This window comes from Cuculus canorus, chromosome 8 (genome assembly GCF_017976375.1).
Source record: "Cuculus canorus isolate bCucCan1 chromosome 8, bCucCan1.pri, whole genome shotgun sequence".
In the NCBI taxonomy this organism is placed as follows: domain Eukaryota; kingdom Metazoa; phylum Chordata; class Aves; order Cuculiformes; family Cuculidae; genus Cuculus; species Cuculus canorus.
In genome coordinates, this window is record NC_071408.1 from 6,949,410 (window position 1) to 6,969,950 (window position 20,541).

Genomic DNA, 20,541 nt, shown 5'->3' on the forward strand with positions numbered 1-20,541 from the left:
CTGAAATTTGAGCTGCGATTGTATTCAAAGAGAAAAGGTTTCAGTAATTATGGATTTCCTTTAAGGAGAAAAAAATCCCACCACCAAAACATGTGTTTTTGCGCATATATATAAAAGTATTTTTATACATACACAAATGTATGGGTAATAAGCATAACTGTAAACTGTATGAATGAAAAGCTGTATTCAACTGAAATGCCAGGTCTCCCAGGAGCTGCTATGTCATGCTCACTGTGTGCCCTCTGCCAGCACAGACACACTGCCCCAAAGCCCTTCATCCTGCTCTGTCACTCCCGCAAACCAATGTGATCGTTGGATGATCTGCAGTAGTTGAAGAGTGAGAAATAAAAACTTGAGCACCAGTCGAGAAAAACAAGCTGTCATAAGCAGGCTTCATTGCAAGGGATAAAAAGGTCAAAGGATACTTTTTTTTTCACCATCTACCTTCAGAGCAGCCACTAGCCACATCCAGCAGAATTTTTCCAAACTGACAACTAGCCCTTCAGTCGGGGCTTTCTCTCAATTTTAAATGCCAGCACCACTTCAGTTCAGAGGAATTGCTGGCTTCTTTCCCAGACAAGATTTCCCAAATTCAAAATGACCTTTCAAGATCCGAACTAATAGGAGCTAAACAGAGATTTCCTCTTCGTCAGGCTCTTTCTCAGATTGATCCCTTTACTGACAGCACATCCCCATGGCACAGAACTTTGGAAGACCAGCCCTTCCACCTGTGAAAATAAACACCTCTTTTGAGGAGCGGCAATCTATTTAAGATTGAATTTGCTCTGTATTCCAGAAACTATTGCATTTCTTTTTGATGCGCTGATTATATAAAGGCACAGGGAGTACCAGCATTGTTCAAGGCCAGGCTGGATGAGGCTATGAGCAGCCTGATACAGCGGAAGGTGTCCCTGTTCATGGCAAGGGGGTTGAAACTGGGTGATCTTTGAGGTCACTTCCAACCCAAGTTATTCCATGAGTCTATGAAATAACTGGATTTTTCAATTCTTTATTTTTTAAAATGCATCCATTCAGGTTCTGCACAGCCACTGCTCGTTATTGAGGGAAGTGAGAGGTGGATGCTGGGGAAGTCGAGTGCCATAACATCAGGACTGCTGTGAAGGCAGCAGCCACAGGGAGTTAGCTTGGGGCAGCAGGTTTGGTAGCTCCTGCCTAAGGACCAGCTTGGCTGCTCAGCACAGCGCTCCTCAAGGATTGTGGTGGTTTCTTGTTGTGTGCTGTGCCCATCTCCTCCAGGCAAAGAGGAGCGATGGTGCATTGTGAGGTTCTACTCTGGTGTGTGTGCTGCATGAGTGCAAGCTGCAGCACCAGCTCCTGGTAAACCCTCAGTTAAAGTTGGACAGCTGTGCTGCAAAATAGTAAAGTGGACAAATCCTGTGTTGGTGTCCTTCTGTGAAGTCTTGAAATGTAACAGGATAGTAAACTCCTTCCAAGAAAGAGACAAGTGACTATTTCTCAAATGGATGAAGTGTTTCAAATACAGAGTTGTGAAGTCTTGTGGCTCTGTTCCTGAAGAAGTCTGGGCAGAAGGAAGGCGCAGAAACAAATATAATACTAGTTCTAAGGAGAGAAAAACACTATGGTAAATGAGAAACATACTGTAAAATGAGTGACAAGACCAAGGACTGATTTACATTAGTGTCAGGTTTAACCCACAGCTGGATTCAGAAGAACACCTGAGATATAACACACCTCTTGAATTCTTTTAATGATATGTTGTGAGAAGAGGTACCAAAAGATTGGATGCAGATGAGTAAAGTAGTTTAGGAGACTTTGCCTTAAAATGGGAAGAGCCAGGAGTGTTCATAATTGCCTAGAAAAGGCATTACAAATGCAAAATTTAAGAAGTTGCTTGCTCAAACCTGAAATAACATGATACTATGCTCAGATCTTCCTTTTTCAGCAGCAGGTTCAGGTTGGAACTCTCAGCTGGAATTCTCAGCTTTGAATTGTAATAAAGAACTCATTATCTCTGCCATGACAGTGAGCAACATCTTGTAACACTGAGAGAGTATAAGATTTGATATTTGTGCTCTGTGCCATGTGCTCCTTTTTACAAACAGCCGAGCTTATCACCTTGTCCTGGTTTCAGCACACTCGAGGCTGTTGTCACAGTTTCATATTGCGATTTTCTATTTGGAGCTCACATTTTATTCCCTAGCACTTTCCTAGAATTGTTTCTTATATGTTGCATAACAGTTCTTCTGTGTCATTGTTGTATTTAATTGCAATGTGCCTATAGGTGACAGTTCTCTAACATCGCACTGGATTGTTCTTGTCAATCGTAGAATCATGTAATGGTTTGTTATGGAAGGGACCTTAAAGCCCATCCAGTTCCAACTCCATACCATGGGCAGGGACACCTCCCACCAGGCCAGACTGCTCAAAGCCCCATCCAACCTGGCCTTGAACACCTCCAGGGATGGGGCAGCCACAATTTCTCTGAGCAGCCTGTGCCAGTGCCTCACTACCCTCACAGGAAAATGTTTCTTCCTTAGATCTCAACTCAATCTCCCCTCTTTCAGCTTAAAACTGTTTCCACTCATCCTATCCCTGTGCTCCCTGATAAAAAGCCACTCCCCAGCTTTCCTGTATCTCCTTTCATTACTAGAAGGCTGCTCTAAGGTATCCCTGGAGCCTTCTCCGGGCTGAACAACTCCAACTCTCTCAGCCTGTCCTTGTATGGAAGGTGCTCCGGCCCTTGGATTATCCTCATGGCCTCCTGTGGACTTGTTCCAACAGATCCATGTCCTTCCTGTGCCAAGGACTCCAGAGCTGGACACAGGGCTCCAAGTGGGGATGGGCAGAGTACCCTCCCTCACCCTGCTGATCCCACTGCTTCAGCCTGGGATACGATTTGGCTCTCTGGGCTGCAAGCGCACATTGCCAGCTCATGTTGAGCTTCTCATCAACCAGCACCCCCAAGTCCTTCTCCTCAGGGCTGCTTCATTCTCCGCCCAGTCTGTAAGGATTGATTTTCAATATAGGTACATGTAATAAAACTGCACTTTAGGTAATGTACATCCATTGTGGCATAGCACAGCTCTGGAGTTCTCCTGGCACATGGTGACAGCATGCAGGAAAGGGAATGGTAGTGCATCGTGAAGATGTAGTCCTGCTCAGGGAACGAGATAGTAATTTTTCAGTTTTGCCTGAAGTTTTTGTCTGGAAAGTTTCGCTTGATTGTGTAGGGAATCATTACTACATATGAGGGTGCTTCTTGGTGTCCATGTGGCAGGCTTTATCAAAGGATTGGAATCTGTGGTGCTTTGAATCTTGTTTCAGTGGTCAAGGAAAAGAAACTCTTGGAAAAGTGCTTGGCTTCAGTGCTTTTTTATTGACAGCTAAAATTTTGCAGGAGTTGACGGTAGGAGACTGGGGGGAGAGGTGCACAGGTAGAAGAAACACGATCTTGTCATCTGCAACTGATTAAGTGTTCTTTTGCTATGCTTTCCATAAAAATGTTAGAATGTTTATGTATGCATTGTTTTTCTGTTAAAACAGCTCCTTCTTCATTTTATAGACAGTTCAGAATTATGTTTTCTACAGCTGTACCCGGGAGCATGTTCAGGCCTGAATCCCACATTGCTAAGTTGTCCCTAATAAAATAACTTGCCTTGTTTTTCTTCAGAAATTTGCAGTAATATGAAAGTACCTCATGCTTCACTTTTCGGAGCATGCATTAAAGCCAAGTGTGGTAAAGCAGGGACCTTTGTGAAGATGCTGTGTGGCTTTCTAAACTGAGAGAGAAAATAAACCAAAATAGAAACACAGTAGAATTCTCTTGGTATATTTAAGGTTAGAATAAGGTTAACTCTGGTATTAATTAAATACTATGAAGGTTGCTACGGGGTGCCTTAATAGTTTGCATTTTCATCAAATGCCTCTGAGTAAGCTGTTCTGCAGTGGCTGGCAGAGCAGCTTCTAGGTTAAGCAAGCCTGAGCCTCTCCTTTTCAGGAGTAAATAGGCATCGCTTCAGCCCACCACCAGCTGTATTTCCTTAGTATTTTGTCCTGTTTTTTCCTTTGATATAGATCACCCAGGCTTAGCCAGTTCACAAGCCACTGCTGCTTGTGCCTGCTCTCATCTGTAAAGTGGGGGAGATGATCCAACCAGCTAAGAGAGTGTGGTGCTGTAGAACGTCTTCATTTCGAGATGGTTTTCTGCCTCGGCTGCTTAACTGCTTTGCCAGGTAGTTGCTTGGCCTTGGTATTCCACCTACACACATTAGCACCCTGATCGCAGGAAGCACTAACGTGCCCCACCGTCACAAACCCAGTGGCTCCCGAAGAAGGGCTCTGGCACCGTGCCTGTAAGTCCGGCAAGGGTTAGGCCAAGGTGATTCTTGGGGAAACAAATACAGACAGTAGTGCAGTGCTGGTCTGGAAATCAGGTTCACAGGCAGAAATGTCAACCTTTCTGTCTGCTGTACTCAGGCTGTAATTCAAAGCTGCCCTTCCTCAGTATATTATTTTAAAGTAGTTCACTGTTTGCCTCATTAATGCCTAATATGCGTTAATGCCCAACAGTAGTGGCAGAGGCAGTTAATGGATACCTGTGTTTGCTGTAAGTGTGTAGTAAGCACTCTTGAGAGTTGTATTTCAGTTCAAATGATGCACAGAATAAATCCAGTGTGGCCTGCACTTCCAGTTGGGAGCTTGATTTCTTTGGATTTGTGCTCCCCACAGTCTGCAACAAGAGGTTTTGGTTGGTATCGTGACCCCCAGATTGGCCGGCGGTGTTCTGAAAAGCATTACAAACTGTGAGCAAACCAGCTTCATTCCCTGTGCCGTAGCTGAAAGTGCAGTGAAGCCAACGCTCAGGCTTGGACCTTGCTTTCAGAACCTGAGCATCGTATATTTGAATTGTCCTGCATGAACGTTGCTTCTGTTCCTCAGGATATGAAATGGGGAGCAGTATTTGTCCTGTGTGCTGCTGCTGCTGTGCCATAGCCATCTCGAAGTGACAACGAGCATCACCTTCGATAGCTGGAAGAAGCTGAAGTAATTCAACGAAGTAATTTAACAACCTCTTTTCTTTGAAGCAAAGAAGTTGTGTGCCCCTGCTAGCTGACACTGCATCCACCATTTCTTGTGCTGCTGTTCTGATGAAGCCTTCAAATTTCCAAAGGCAGAGAACGGTCCCTGCCTCTGGCTGAAATAAAGTTCATTAGCTTGGAAGGGCTGACTGAGACCCTGCCAGGGGAGGGGAGCTGCTGTGGTAGTTTTTGCATCCCCTGTGCCATTTTGGACTTCAGCATTATTTATTTTTAGTAAGTTCAAACACTCTAGAAGGATAGGGCAGTTGCAATGTGGCATATTTACATCGTGCTGTCAGTTCCTGGCAGTGTGCTTGCCTGTCGGAGAACAGAACTTCAAGCCTTTAAGAATGTGAGTGCTTCTTATACCCACGAGTGGCAAAACATCATCTCCTGGGTGGGAAGGCCTCCTCAGGCCAGCAGGTTGGTTTGTTTTTCTAAAGTTCATTCTGGGGACTCTGTTTTTCTGTGTCATGGAGACAGGGATGGGCCCTGGTACCTCCTCCTTTTTCCTTTTGCTCCCTCACACCGTATAGGAAAAAGAGAGGCAAAGTCTCTACATGAGATCAGTGTGTGCTGGTTTTTCCTCTCATGTCACGCTTCAGTTCTCTGCCCCATTATAAAAATAAAAATCTATAAATAAAAAAGAACAAATGCTGAGAGGGACAAACTGGACCCACAGTTATGTGCGTGTCGTCACTCGTAGAACTGTGCTGAGCCCCATTCCTCCCAGGCTTCGCGCATTCCCTGTTTCTTAGGCTATCAGCCTCGCAGGGTGGGAAACGTGCACACATAGTGCTGGCTGGAGCTTTTTTTTGCCCTGCCATAACAAAATATTGATTGAGCTAAGGCTGAAATGATGTTGGGCTCATCTGCTGTTGAATTAGCTCATGCTCCATTAATTTATTTTTTTTTCTTCTCTTTGTTTGAAAAATAAAAACGAACTCACCCATAAAGTTGCTATGGGTCTTGCAACCACGCTTTAATGTTGCAATAATACCTTTCTTCTGGAATTCAGGACTATTTAGGTCTGATGCTTTGTCTGTGACATGCTGTCTCTGTTCGCTTCAAGCACAGGCACCCTATGATTTCCCTTTCTTGGAAACAGCTCTGTCTCAGCGTGTGGGTAGGAGGCCATGTAAATAAATACCAACCACTTCTTAGCCTTCAGTAGGCATTTCCTTTTTCCTGCTGGCTTCAGAAGAAACACTTTCTCACAGTTTGGCATCAAGCATTTATAAAACTTTCCTGCGTGTGGAATTTTTGTTTAGACAATCAGATTCTTGGTATAGTTTTTTTCAACAGTTTCTATTTTTACTGGGCTGTGGTTGTTTGGTTTGTCAGTAAATAGTGTCTGTCAGAACAAACGCCTCGTCAGAAACCTCTTACGTTTCTGGTAATTGAAGAGTAAATAATTGTAAGCATATTCACTAATAGTGAGAGAAGTTTTATAGAACAAAAATTAAGCTTATCTAGTTTTTTCTCAGTTGTCATGGAATAAATTACATTGATGTTTCTGCCTGGGTGATTTTTTTTTTTAGATAGCCAGCCATAAATATTTGAAATAGAAAAGAAATTGCCTTACATTACCATGCAGTCCAGCTTTCAACTGAAAGAAATTGTTTATTTTAAATACAAAATTTAGTATGTGTTCTGAGTTTATATGCTAGGGTATTTTTCAAATGTGTGTCACTTTGTCATGGCAGCACATTTTAAATGCTATGAAAACTATTTAGGACATAAGTTTATAATATCAAACTAGATCATCGTATCAATAAAAATCGGTATTAGAGGACAATGTACTTATACTCTTTACACATAAATATCCAATCTAGAATTTCTTTAATTAGCTTCACTTACTATTATTTATTTACTTTTTCTTGGTAAATTGTGAATTTACTTTGTTTAGTTTTATTTACTGGGCATTAATGATGAGTGAGTGGATAACCATACCCTCCCTGCCGTGAGAACCCCAAGGGTTCAGAGAGGATGTATCTAGATACAAATTGTGCCAAATGGCTATAAACTGGCATGGAACTAGTTCTGCATCAGAACTGTTGTTAGGTGAGAGAATGAAGGATATATGTATGTATGATCTTCTGTGGGGAATAATTTCTAGCATGGCTAAGCCAGAGGCATTTTGAAAAATCCATCAGATACTTTAATATAACACTCACACCCTGGATGGGATAACTTTTGTATGCAGTAAAATGCAACAGCAGAAACCATGCTTGAAATATGTTTTTTCCTCTACTGAGGCCTGTGATGAAACCGTATGGGAAAGTGAGTGACTATTGGGCTTCTCACTATATTTTTATACTTTCACTCAGGTAGGTTCTCATCCAGTTTAGTTTTGCAATCTCCTGAAGTGCAGCTGAGTTGAATTGCATCTGCCTTCATGATGCACACAACTCAGTTTAGCTGCGGCTTCTTCCAGTGCAGCACAGGGGCAGTTGTTTCTGTGCATTCCTTCTGCATTGGGAAAAGCAACCCCTAGGTTGGTTTGTCCCTTTTGTCCTGTTTCATGGCATACAATAAATTGTTATCATGTGCCTGTTTCTTACTTGAGCCAAGCACCATAAGTGATGTCCCAGTTCGGTTCTCCAGCAGTGGGTTGGTTCTGGTGATGGCTAGACAGAGCCAAGCCAGCCTTGCTTCATGTTGGCAGTAAGGGACTGCAAAGGAATCCTAAACTTCCCATCTCTGGTGGTTTATTGAACTTGTGTACGGTCATTGGGTAACCAAATTCACTAGAACCTCATTTGGTATCTGCTGCACAAATTCCAGAGCCTAAATACTCTCCTTGCTTTATTGCTGCCATGGTAATGGCAAGAGTATGTAAATGACCTTTGGAAGCTGCTAAACTCCATAATGTCTTAGTGCCCTTGCCAGGAATTTTATTGTGGTGTGCAAAGCCAGAATGGGGGTATGAGGATGCGTGTCTTGCCCCTCTTGTCTTTGGATCTGTTCTGCTTAGCATCAGGTGTATTTGTGGAGAGGTTTGCCCTGGTTCATCCATCAGTACAAGGACTTCAGAGAAGCTTAAGACAATGGGTAACAGCTAATAGTCTTAGGCCTTTTTTTGTTCTGACATCATAAAGTAACTTGAGAGTTTTACTAGTCCTCAATCTGGAGCAACAGGAAGCAAGAAACCTAGAAAAGATGAAGTTATAGTGATTGTGCTGTAAATGAGAGTTGTGATGAAAATGCGAAAGGAGTTGGCTACAGCAAGAGTGAATAGGTCATTCTTGCTCTTTGGAGAAATGAGCTAGTTAGAGTCTCATTTTGTTTGCATATGGTATATTTAAAACATTGATGAAGGCATGATTTTGATTGATTTGTATGATTTTTGTGTTTTCCACTGGAAGAATGAAAATTTATCCCTAGGATCATCATCCCTAAATAATTAATGATGGTGACTCAGATAGACATTAATTTCATGTCACAGGTTACTCCAGCTGCTATGCAAACCTGGTAGAAGAGTTTTGCATTGATTAAGTACTTTCAGTGTAGTTAAGACTGACCCTTTTTAATATTCAGAGGAATGAAGAATAATAAAAGTGGTTGCTTATGTGTTTGAGGGGGAACTTTTTTATTAAGAAATGTTTTAAAAGTCAGTGAAAACCAGAACTAGACTTAAGGTTTCATTTCTGTTGCAGGCATGCAGACATTTCGATTTTGGATATTCCCTTGCGATAATAAATGTATTGAAGGCATTAGCAACTAAACAGAGCTTGCTGAGGTCAGACTTCTTTGAGACTGCTCACATAGTGTTATTTTAATCTGTTTCTATTTCTAGGAAAAAGAGAAGAAGTATATGCTACCTTTGGACAACTTGAAAGTACGAGATGTTGAAAAGAGCTTCATGTCTAGCAAACATATCTTTGCATTGTTTAACACGGAGCAGAGGTAAGAAAATGTGCTGTTCTGCAGATAATTCTCTAAAGCTGTTTCTAGCTGAGCATTTTAATAACTGGGAGTGCAGTTCTGGTATTTCCATCATGCTAAGTGAACAGAGATTTTGATACTCTTGACTTACCTGCTTCTTTACTGTTGCATAACCATGGGTTGAAAGGTTAGTGTCCTCCTAGCCACTCATGGGGTGAAACAGCTCCATCATTAGTCATCTAGTTCTTCTGTATGGACTGAATAATCATCTCCTGATCCTGTTTTTGTTTTTCTTGGCAATCATGTAGGCTTGCCAAAACATTCATGGCTTCTGTACCTTGTGACCAGATTCAACTGGGGTAAATCACAACAGCGTCTTGCTTTTCACTTTCTCCAGTGGAAAATCTTGCCTCTCTGTAATCTCAGGAGTCATTCGGTTGTTTGTTTGGGTTTAAATACTGCTGAATGAAGAACAAATCAGATTCTTCTGCTTCCTTAATTAATTAGAATCTTTGTTTTGTAGTATTTTAAAAGGAAAAGTATGAGGCATCTTCTGATTTCAGTGGTGTGGGTACTCTATGGGAACCTAATCCAGAAGCACAGCTGATTCAGATTACTGTGCGCAACTAAGTCAAGGAAACATGACAACACTGAAAGCCATACAAGTAGCTGTACATTTTAATTTTTGCTACTGAAGAGGGGAGTTGCATTTGCACCTGTCTCAGTGGAATTGTGTTTTGGCAGATAAGGTGCAATTTCTGTAAGCCGTTTTTCAGGAAAATTAATAAAATCGGTGGTAGCACGGATAGTTGCCTTTGTTTTCCTTTTCTCTTCTGCTAAGTCCCTTCACACCAACTTCCCTCTTGCATCGCCAGAGCTTGGCAATACATTCAGATGTTGCTCAAGATGATGAGGGCTGGATGTGGCTCCGTGCAGAGCCAGCTGTTGTTGCTCCTGAGATGGCCCGAAATAGTCCTTTCAGAAGCAATGAATGCCCCTCCCTCCTGCAAAGCAAAAGCAAAGCATAAGATTTCTGGGCTGTCAAGTTTCTCCTGGCCTCAGAAACATGAGGACGCAATGTGAGTCTTGTTGTGAACTACGCCGTGAAGGCTTTGCCTGCATCTGCTGACTTCTCGGCCAGCCTACATGTGGACATTGTCTGCCAGGAGATGCCCTTTGAAAGCATACCGCACACATACTTGTTGCGAATAAGATTTCAAACACTTGAGTGCTTGCATTTCTGCAACACAGAGAACAAGCTTAGAAAAGCTTTCCATGTTTTTAAAAAAGTAAATAATCTTCAAATGTTGGACATTAATGTAATTGTAATTATTCTGCTATAGATCTGTGAATCATCTACACATTGCATGTACATCAATCAGGAAAGATAACTTTGTCCTGGTAGCTTGAGATCAGCTGTGCATATTAAGTTCCTTCCATGAGAAATCTGTTAAGGTTAGCTCATTGCTTCTCCTTTGTTTTGGCTAATGGCTTTGAATATTTTCATCAGATTAAGTGTTAATCACTGAACTGCTGTGAAAAACCAAGAGGAGCACGTGTTTCCATTGGCGAGGTTGGGATTTAGTTGGGTATTATATAGCTGCACGTTCACTTTCTCACTGAATCTTCATACACACAGGACAGCAAGGATTTTGGAATCAGATGTCCAAAATGTTTGCCGTGTCTGTTAATAGCTCTGCCCATTTGGGCTGTGAGTAAACCCTCGCGCATCTGCAAGCTGCTCTAAACACATCCTTTTATCTACATGGGCATGCTAAGACATGACAGCAGAGTGATGAGACAATGAAATAACTTTGCCTTGGGAGAGGCTGTTTAAGAAGACAGGCTCCCAGCTTAAAAGGAGACAGAATGTGTTCTTGAAGAAATCTTTATTGAATTCTAATTACAACAGCAATTCCCCTGTTGCTATAAAACAGATATTTCTAAAAATCTGCAAGCTGGCACACATTGATCCAAACAAGTTTAGCATCACTTCCACTGTCTCCTAAATTCATAGATTTTGTTAGCAGGGGTATTGGGTCTTGAGTAAAGTGATCTGGCCCCCAACTGAGGACTGTTCCCTGTCCCAGATTATTAGGGAAACTGGAACAGGGAATCAGTAAATGTCTATTGAATGTCTTGTTGTTGTTTCACTTTATGCTATTCTGTTGATTTCTGGTTTCTGGTGGGGTTGTGTGGGAGAATATGGCTTGCTTTTCAAAACTCAAGTAAAAATTAACTTAGTTTCTGGTTGGGTTTTAGGGGGGGTGTGTGGTTGGTTTTTTAGTAATAAAAAATCTTAGCAATTAAGGAAAAGCTCAGTTTTCTCTTTCTGAGTTTGCTGACTGAGGGTTCTGGTTCTGGAACCACTTTGCTACTTAAGGTGTAGACCATTAAAGAACAAAGGCAAAATCATCTGTTCCAGCTTCTGTGATAGCATGAGATTATTCTGTATCTTTATTTTCCCAAAATATGCAGCATTTTTTTCATCAACTATGCGAACTTTCTTAATGTTCAATTCAAAACAATGTATTTTAATTCTGAAGCAAAATCCCTTTAGAAAAGAAATTTTAATAAGATCATTCTCTTTTTCAGCCTGGGCCTGTCACTGAATACGTATTTGCTACAGCTCAGCCATATGTTTCTGATACTGTACATTTCAATAGTTTCCTGGATTATGCACTGCATTTTTTCCGTTTATGAAAGCCTTCCCAGGTCTGAAATACAGTTACCAGGAAAATGCTCATTTCACTGCATAGAAGGAAAAACCATCTTGAGTTAGCCGAGGCTTGGGGATAGATGCAGAAGGAAACGTACACTATCTGTCATTTTGATTTACTGCAGAAGTCAACAGTTCTCTGACAGGAATCAAATGTGACTCGGTAATGTATAGTAAATGGAGACTGTGACGATTGATTTCACACTGAAGATAAATTCTCATGAAGTGAACGTAATTGTATGTTTATGAAAAGGCTGCATTGTGAAATAATTGAATTCTTTCCCTGTTACTTTCTAATTACAATTTAAAAAAACAAAAGGAAGGCGGGGGAAGGGAAATTCTTAGTGTGTAATAGATTTAGTACTGCTCAAAGAGTGGGGGTTGAGTTTTGGTTTTCAGCAAACTAAATGATTTATTTAAAGTTTTTGAGTGGACCCATCTACCTAAACACCATGGAAGACCTTCAGAGATGGACTCCTCCGTTACTCACCTTCGCAGTACTAGATATTAAACCGATGTATATTAGGGTGCCCTTTTATTCCTGGATCATTTTTGGCTGTGTCCATCTATAATACATGAGTTTGATTTTAAGCAGCTGAAGTTGAGCTGTAGAGTCAAGTGGTATGTGCCTAAACATAAAGCTGTCCAGAAAGGGAGTGCTGTTTTGTGTGAACCATCCTTTTCTCCTCCCCAGTAAGCTGCTGGAAAGTCTTTTTAGACTGGAAAAAACATCAAATATAGTAAAAGTATTTGAAAATGATTATACCATAGGAAAATAACCTAGTGTTTGCAGTACTGCTGTAGAACATAATGTGGATTTGTGTAGCTGTGGCTGCTGATTGACTTTCTTAGGCAGAGCTAAGAAACGAGGAGAGGGGATTTTGTCAGTGCCTGTGATTAGGTACAGTGGATTAACCTGGACGGTGGTTATTGATGAATGTCTAAGGCTCTTGTGCAGAGTTCAAGAACAAATTAAACAAATTCTGCCTGTCCCACAAAGTTAACGGATTTCCTTCTAGGATTTAATTCCAGACACTTTGCCTATCTCCCACATATTTCCTGTAAAAATTATTTGCCAATTGGTGCTTCTTAGCTGTAGTCCGGGTCCAGAAACGTGGTCTTAAATCTGCTTCCCTTTAGGATCTATGCAACAGTCATGTGTGAGTGTGTCCCAACCCTAATTAAGAAGAGCAAGCAGTAATTATTTCTCATGGTCTTGCCCAGTTGTCTACAGGACCCTCATGGCGCCGTTTTTCTAGATTCTGTGTCATTCTAAAGTGGTCCTTTCCCTTTGCTTTAGAGTAGTTACACTTTTTTCCCTGATTTATTGGTCAAGAAATTGTATTACTGTATTACAACTACGTCTAAATACTGCTTTCCTTTTAAGTAAAGGAGGAATGATGGGTAGAAACTCACGTCTTTTGTCACAAGCAGAGAAGAAGCTTCCTTCCCACCTATTCTCCAAGTCTGGAGAGATGAATTATTTCTCTTCTGTGGGAGAAGAGATTCTACTAGGTAAAGGGTTTGGGGGTTATAAAATGGTAGTAGGCTGTTTGTTGAGTTAGTGAATTTTCAGGCCTTTCCTTCCAGTACTGGGAGTAGCAAACATACAGTGAAGAAGTTACCTGGTGGAGAGTCCCTTTCTTATGCAGGAAGCTCTGTTCCTCTTCAGACTCATTGCTTTCCTTAGAGGCAAAGAAGCAGAACTAGTGTGTGAAATTCTCCCTTACTTGCAGAGGAAGATCCCACCAAGTCTCCCAGTCTTTTAGTTTTCTGCCCAGCTGGGATCCGGATCAAACTGAACAGCGGTATTGCTTTCCTCACCTCTAGGGTTTTGTGTGTCAGGGGAATGTGAAGGACAAATTCAAAGCACAGAACTGTTCCTGTTTGCTGTCACAAAAATAGGTTCCTGAGAGCTAATCGAGAAGCACTGTAGCAGAACCTACCATCCCTGCATGAGAGCTGACTGTCTGGGGCATCATAGGAACAGATCCTTAATCTGAGAAACAGATGAATGTCAAGAGAAAAGTGATCAAAAGGACGTTTTGAAGGCACACAATAGAACTGAAAATAGAACTGCCAGATGATAGATTTTGGCTCCTGAGTACACTCTAACTGTCAGGAATCATATTGCGCAAGAAAATATGCTGTCTGATAAGGCCCGGGAAAGTACGCGATGTCTACTAAGTGAAAGGTACAGCAAAATTTATTCTGGGTACATGTTGTTGGCTGAATGTTGCTGTAGAAGCAGATGGAGCACAGGTCTTCTCTGGGACTCCAAAAGCACTAGAGCTTTACGTACTACATTTCTTCTTCTGAACAGCAACTAGTTAACTGCCATCCATATATAGGGGAAATTGGGCAAGAGCCAAAATAGAGGGAACTAGTGAAAGGAGACCGGGTCAGAGGAGGTGTTGGATGGAGGCCAGGCTAAAGGAGAAAGCCTAAGATGAGATGTATGTTTAGTTACTGTTTTTGAATTACTCAGAAAGCTAAGCCCCAGGAAAAGCTGGACTGTAAGCTATTCAGAGCAAGAATGAGAATCTGTTTAATTAAAACACACACAAATGTAATCCACAAAAAATCGGCTAGTGTTTATAAACAAACTTCTAAGATGCTAGTGAATATAATACTTACGAATAGGAAAAATATATAAGCCCAAGAAATAACTAGCCTTTATCCCCAAGCCCATTGCATTAACAGAAAAGGAAAAAAAAAAAAAACCAAACAGGGTTTTTTTTTTCTGGAATATTTTCTTTTTGTCATTATTGACAAGAATTCTTTGTAGGATAAATAATACATAGTATGGTGGATAGGTGGTGCAGGTATTAAGGTTTAAAACTGGTATTGCAAGGCAAAAAAAAGGTTCTCGGGGACAGGATACATCAATGCCAAACCCATTCCTTAAATATGACAGTTACACTGGACTTGAAGACAGTTCCCTAAGTGATTGTGCAGGGTCTGAAAGGTTAGTGACACCTACAAGAGGCATGGGTGTTGTAAGCATTGGCCAAGTCACGGCTGGTAAATTCAACCCAGTCTGCAAGACAACTTCACCTTGCTCAGACCAGCAAGGTCTGGGTTCCACTGCTCCATCCAGAGAAACACAGTACTGGAGCAGGAGATGCAATCCCTCTGTGCGCCGTGAGGCTCTGACAGCTGTGAGCAGCTTTTGCATCTGTGTGGCCCCAATGCAGATTCCAAAACCGACTTCCATCCCTCACCACGAAAAGGATCGAACCTTCTTCAGCAGGGAGTTATGGAACATTTTAGTGCCAGTTACAGTTACTGCTGCAGATTTTGGCCAATGTGATGTTAGGTTTGGCTGTATTTCTGTTCTGGGTTACATACAGAACTTTAGACACTTCATTGTCCAGGCTTGCCTATATACTGATCAGCATATCTTCTGCACATTTTCACATTAAAATAGAATGGGTTTGCACGTGTACTTGTGTGTGTGAACTTGAGAAGATCCCTATGCTTCTGAGAGACTGCTTCCATGAGTTAGGTGGTAAAAATGCTTAAGTGCTATTATTTCATGACACAAACTCAGAGGTTGTCTCTTTGGCTTTTCTGAATGTTAAGAGAAAATCTTCAGAGACACGTGTAATTAATTTTAATTAGCAGTCACATTGAGCTGATCTGAAATGGCATGCCTTGATAGAAAGTGTTAGTCATTGCTGTTAACTCAGAGCAGATGGTTGGGTTTGTTTCTTTATAATATATGATTTGTGGAGGTCCTAGTAGAGCTTTTTCTAATGAAATGTGGTGCGTATATTCAAACCAGCCATTGTGAAATTACAGGTGTCTAAAATGGTAGGCTAAGACTGAGGCTCAATAAGCAGTGTCCACAGTGGAGTTGCAGGCTGAACAAGTAGAGAATGCGCAGTAGTCTTTCATCCAAGATTATCTTTCTCAGTTGTGCGTGTATATTTGGAGTATCTGGAGTTATTCTCTCCCTTTTTCCGCTTTAGTGACTATTTATGAAACCCATATTCTGTATGATTTCATTTCCAATCAAATAAGAAATATCTAAGAATTTAATCTTTTGTGGTTTTCCTGGAATAGAATTGGGCTGATTTGCGTTTGATTCCAGATTTTTAATGTTCATTTTAACTTTGCTTGCATCCTAATAAAAAGACCAGGTATTTACCCAAAAAATCATTTGAGATGAAAAGTACAGTTGTTTGAAATCCCTGTAAAAAGATAATCCTTTACCTTTCAGTATGTGAGAAGCCTCACTTGTTCCAGTGTGACTGCAAAGTTAAATGTGAGTTTGTGGTCTTTGGAGCACAATTCTAAAAAAAATCACTAATATTCTTGCTTTGTAATTGCTGTTCTGTCTCTTCCCGTGTTGGCAAGACTAAATGCATCTTCATTTATCTTGGTTTATATTTTCTCTATATATGAAAAAAATTACATCCACATACAGTGCATTTTTGTCTACTGAAATGTTCCAGATCCAACTCAAACTAAAATCTGTCTGTGTAGAGTTAATATGTAGGTATGCATGAATATATATGCATGTGTATCGACTGGATTTACAATAAGTCTACAGCCTTTAAAATCTTTCCAGGTTTGTTGGAGATAAATGTTTAACCTTATCTTAGTATTAAGAACTTGCAAGAGATGCTCTAAATCTTGAGGTCTTGGGCTGTCTTCAATCCTGTCTGTCACTTCTCTGTTTCCCCTTATACACTTTCAAATACCTTGCCTCAACCCTGCATTTTCACATTAGGATTATTCTGGGGTGGGAAGGGTTAGAGAAATAATTATGGACAATGTAAAGGTAATTTCTGCACTAGAAAATTTGCTTTGGGCCTTGAAAATTCGTTTGGGGACAGGGAATCCAGTAAGCAGGAAACAAAGGTAATAATAAAGTGAAGAAGTTACAGCTGGGTATCTACTGGTCTTTCAAGAGAAAAGGTGTGTCCTGAGCATGGAACCATTGAGTAGTCAGAAGTGATGCTTTTAGTTCAATTGTCTGTTCATCTCCATAAGCAATTATGTTGTGTTCTTTCTGGAATGCAGTTCTTGAGGTTTATTTAATTAGAATATGTTAAAATCTACAGATAACAAATGGGAACTTTCTGTATTTTTCATTTGGGGGAAAAAAAAAGTAACTGTGTTAATTTCCAGTCATGCCACTATAGATGTATTTTCATGTACTATGCAGGATATGAAATTACAATGATGAGAATCTACAGGAGGAAGCTGCTTCGGTAGGTGTGGTGTATACATGCAGCTTTGCACACAGCTTCCATGTTTATGTGTTCACATTTTAAAACTGTTAAGCATTCAAGGGAAATGTTACACACAAATTGCACTTCTAAGCATGTTCCCATTTATTGAATCCATTTTATTTCTGCAGTCTCTTAGATTTGAAGGTGCCTGAATATCAACCAGATTTGTATTGTTGAGAGTTCATCTTTACCCTTCTTGGCGTCCTGTATTATATTATTCTCTTTGATGTATAACATCCCATTTAGCTGCTATAGAGGTGACAATTAGAACACAACCTTACTGTATTCCATATGGACTCAGTAGGTAAGGATTGAGTAGTAACTGTTTCTCTGCTGATATCTTCAGCAATTTTAAAAAGTGGGAGAGAGAACAAACCAGAAAATCTGAATTGTTTGCAAGAGCAGTTTTACAGCTTTCCGTGAGACGCCAGTGGATTCCTAATGAGTAAAACATGTTAATGTGATTCTATAGAATTCCACTAGTAACAGAAAAAGGACACACTTTTCAGAGGCTACTTGGGATTTTTTTCCTTTGAAAAGTTCCTATGCCTGTCAGCCTTTCTGGAAGAAAGAAAGGCAAAGGGATTCTGGTAGCAAAGAAGCTGCTGTGGGAGGCAAGCATCTGTTTACCTGCCCTCCTGCAAGCTTTCTACGAGTTCTGACTCTGTATGTATACCCTTTGGTTCCTAATTCATGCTATGAAGCTGAAACCTGTCCTCCTCTGTGATGGTGATGGAGTAAGAGTAGATACAATAACATGGTGGAGCTCTCGTACTACAGGGAGAGAGACCTTGGAGAGCTGAAGACATCAATTGCATGGTCATAAGGTGTCCCTAGACCTAAGAAACTTCTTGATACAGAGACAGGAACACAGGACTGCCATCTCCCATGTGTTCAAAGTGGTTGGCTAAAATCCCTTCTCATACAGCTACGCTTGATGTAGCAAGCTGCAGAATGCCAAAAACTTTAATATATAACATGACAGTCTTGAAAAAATGTTTTCACAAACTGGTGTCATGTTGTTTTGCTCTTGCAGATAAGTATTTTTGGAACTTCCCTATCACTGTGTTTTACAGTCTTTATTTGCTCTGTTGTTATTTTTAGTCATCTTTTCTGAGAGTAGCCTTTCACCATTTCAGCTTCCTATTTCTTCAAAGTTATAGCTGCTTTGTTAACTTTGCCAAAAATCTTATCTCTGTAAAAAGTTTCTCCCAACAATAAATTAAAGCATTTTTTTCTCTGGCAATTTCATTTTGCTCCTCTCTTTATTTTTGTTGAATTCCTTGTTTTGTTCAGTAACAGTTGAGTTGGAGTCAACAATGTTGAAAACTGAATAAAATTCAGTTTAGTCATCAGTTCAAGATAATGGCATCTGAGGAGGTCATCCAGACTATTATTTGTCTTAAGGCAGGTTTAATACACTTGGAGTCTGGGAAGAAAAAGGGTTAACTTTAAATTTCTAATCAATAATCCATAAAGCTTTCTGTTGTCCGTACTGTCAGTGGCTTTGACCAAACTATGGGACCTGACTCTTTAGGGTCTCTGTCCCTTTGTGGGTTGGTTCCTCTGGGAAGGAAACACGTGTGCTGTTCTGAGCAGCACCAAAGCACGCTCCCGTGGCGTCTCCAGTCCGCACATTCGAGGAGTAATGTGAGCCTGGTGCTGAGCAGAAGATGCCTTTATTCTTTGCAGTTTTGAATGCCAGGCATTAGCTTGCTAATATTTCCCCGTTTAGAGGTGAGTATACTGAGGTTGCCACACTGCGGTTTCACAGCTGGTAATTCAATGATTAAGTGTCACTGCTTCTTCATGCTTAGGCCTGAGCACCTACTGTTCAGTTACAATTTTTCCACCCCATCTGTTTCCTGAGACTGCCCCAAAAAGCAGGGCTAGGAGCTGTCTGGTGACACTGTTGGGAAGGGAGAAGCACTTGTGTGAGTGAGAATTAGATCAAGTCAGTTGTATTCTGGCAGTATGATGGTGAAATCCCACCAGTCCCTGAATGCGAAAGAGATTTGCCTAGGCAGTGTTAATAATAGTTTTATTTCCTCCTCCTATAGTGTATTCAAACTAGTTTTCTCAAAATACGGGGTAGAAGTGACCTCTGTAGTTGTGTAATGAAACCAAAGAAGCCCTTGTCCTTGTTGTCTTTGAAAGTTAAGGAATCTCCATCATCCCCCTCTCCACCCCCACTCCCTCTCTGGCTTGCTAAGAAACAAAAACAGTCTGGTTGCGATGGAAGATTGAATCTTGTGCAACTGTTAAGATCTAGTAAAATGTGGTTTCCTAACTTTTGTCAGCTAAGCTTGTGGCCTTTCCTAAAAAGACTTTTGGACGACAAATTTACAGCGATCTCGTCTGTGTATAGAATTTGAATTTGGAAACTAATGGCTAAACCATAAGGGGAAAATGTGTTCTGTTTGTTGGAGAATTTACAAGTACCACCTTCCTCCATATTATGTATTTTTCCTTCTTTCTCTTTTCTTCCATTAAGTGATTCCCTATACTTACCTAATTATATAATTACCTGCAAGAGGTGTTACTTAAAAATGTTACAGTTTTCTTACCGTCATGGCCAACAATAGAGGTTTGTTTCGGGGGTTTTTTTAAGTATCTGATTATCGTTGGTTTCTTTCCCCTTTTACTGATATTATCTGAAAGCTAAAAGAGTATATAAGGCACTGGAAGGACTGAATGTGAGAAAAGGTTGCATCGTGAATTATTTGGTACTTGCTTGTTACTGCAGCAATCAGTCGCAGGACCTGAAGTTTGAATGGCACATCCTATGTGTTTGTCCTCGGATCACTACAGCCTTTTTTTTTCCTAAAAGTGCTCCATTTTGGCAAAGGCTGGAAAACTGATTTTTAAGTACTTTCACGGTGCTTTCAGATGATTACAATTTCCAGAGCTGTGCTGTAGCATTCTAAGATATTTCTAAGTACTCCATGTAATTATTAAAAGAGCACCTGTCTGATAAACTCTGTTGTCCAAAACAATTATGAAGCAACTTCTGATCCCAGAGGATTTTTAATTTAAAATGCTGCATGCATGATGCAGTGCAGTAAAACGCTAGTTTTACAAAGTGATGCTCTTTGTTCCAGGAATGTTTACAAGGATTACCGTTTCCTTGAGCTGGCCTGTGACTCTCAAGAGGAGGTGGATTCCTGGAAGGCATCTCTGCTGCGAGCTGGTGTCTATCCTGATAAATCCTCAGTAAGTTCAACAGCTCAGTAGTTTTCCAGTAGATGCTCTGTTTGAGTCAGAAAAAACAATTGTGTCATCTGAGTAAACACGATGTGTGCGGATCTCTCAAGAAATGGCAGCTTTTTCATTGCGCTATTCCGTGATGATTTTGAAATATAATGAAATATTTTAAGATCAATTTGTGCGTCAAACCTCAATATTAAAAAAAAACCAGCAACCAAACCTTCCAAAATGTTATGAATTGCATCTGTCCAGTAAAAGTGTTGAGAAATTTGTGGTTTCATCGGTTCTATTTAGGTCTTGTAAGGTAAAGATGTGCTTTGAAGAGTTTCTTCAACTGACAGAAGCATTCCAGGCAATCATGTATATTTGCTGTACTGATTCACTGTGTGGTTTTTGTGTATCAAACGCATGCTAAACGTTTCAA

At 40.7% G+C, this 20,541-nt stretch overlaps 1 protein-coding gene across 10 annotated transcripts in view; it reads left to right on the forward strand.

Moving 5' to 3' along the window:
- DNM3 (dynamin 3) overlaps positions 1-20,541 on the forward strand; it is a 180,348-nt gene that overhangs the window by 102,801 nt on the left and 57,006 nt on the right. For all 10 annotated transcript variants that reach the window (XR_008450894.1, XM_054072462.1, XM_054072457.1 and 7 more), the window contains 2 exons: positions 8,860-8,969; positions 20,012-20,123. Coding sequence is in view for 9 of the 10 variants with exons in the window: in XM_054072462.1 (XP_053928437.1) it covers positions 8,860-8,969; positions 20,012-20,123 (222 nt within the window). In the remaining variant the exon portion in view is untranslated. The remainder of the gene's footprint in view (positions 1-8,859; positions 8,970-20,011; positions 20,124-20,541) is intronic.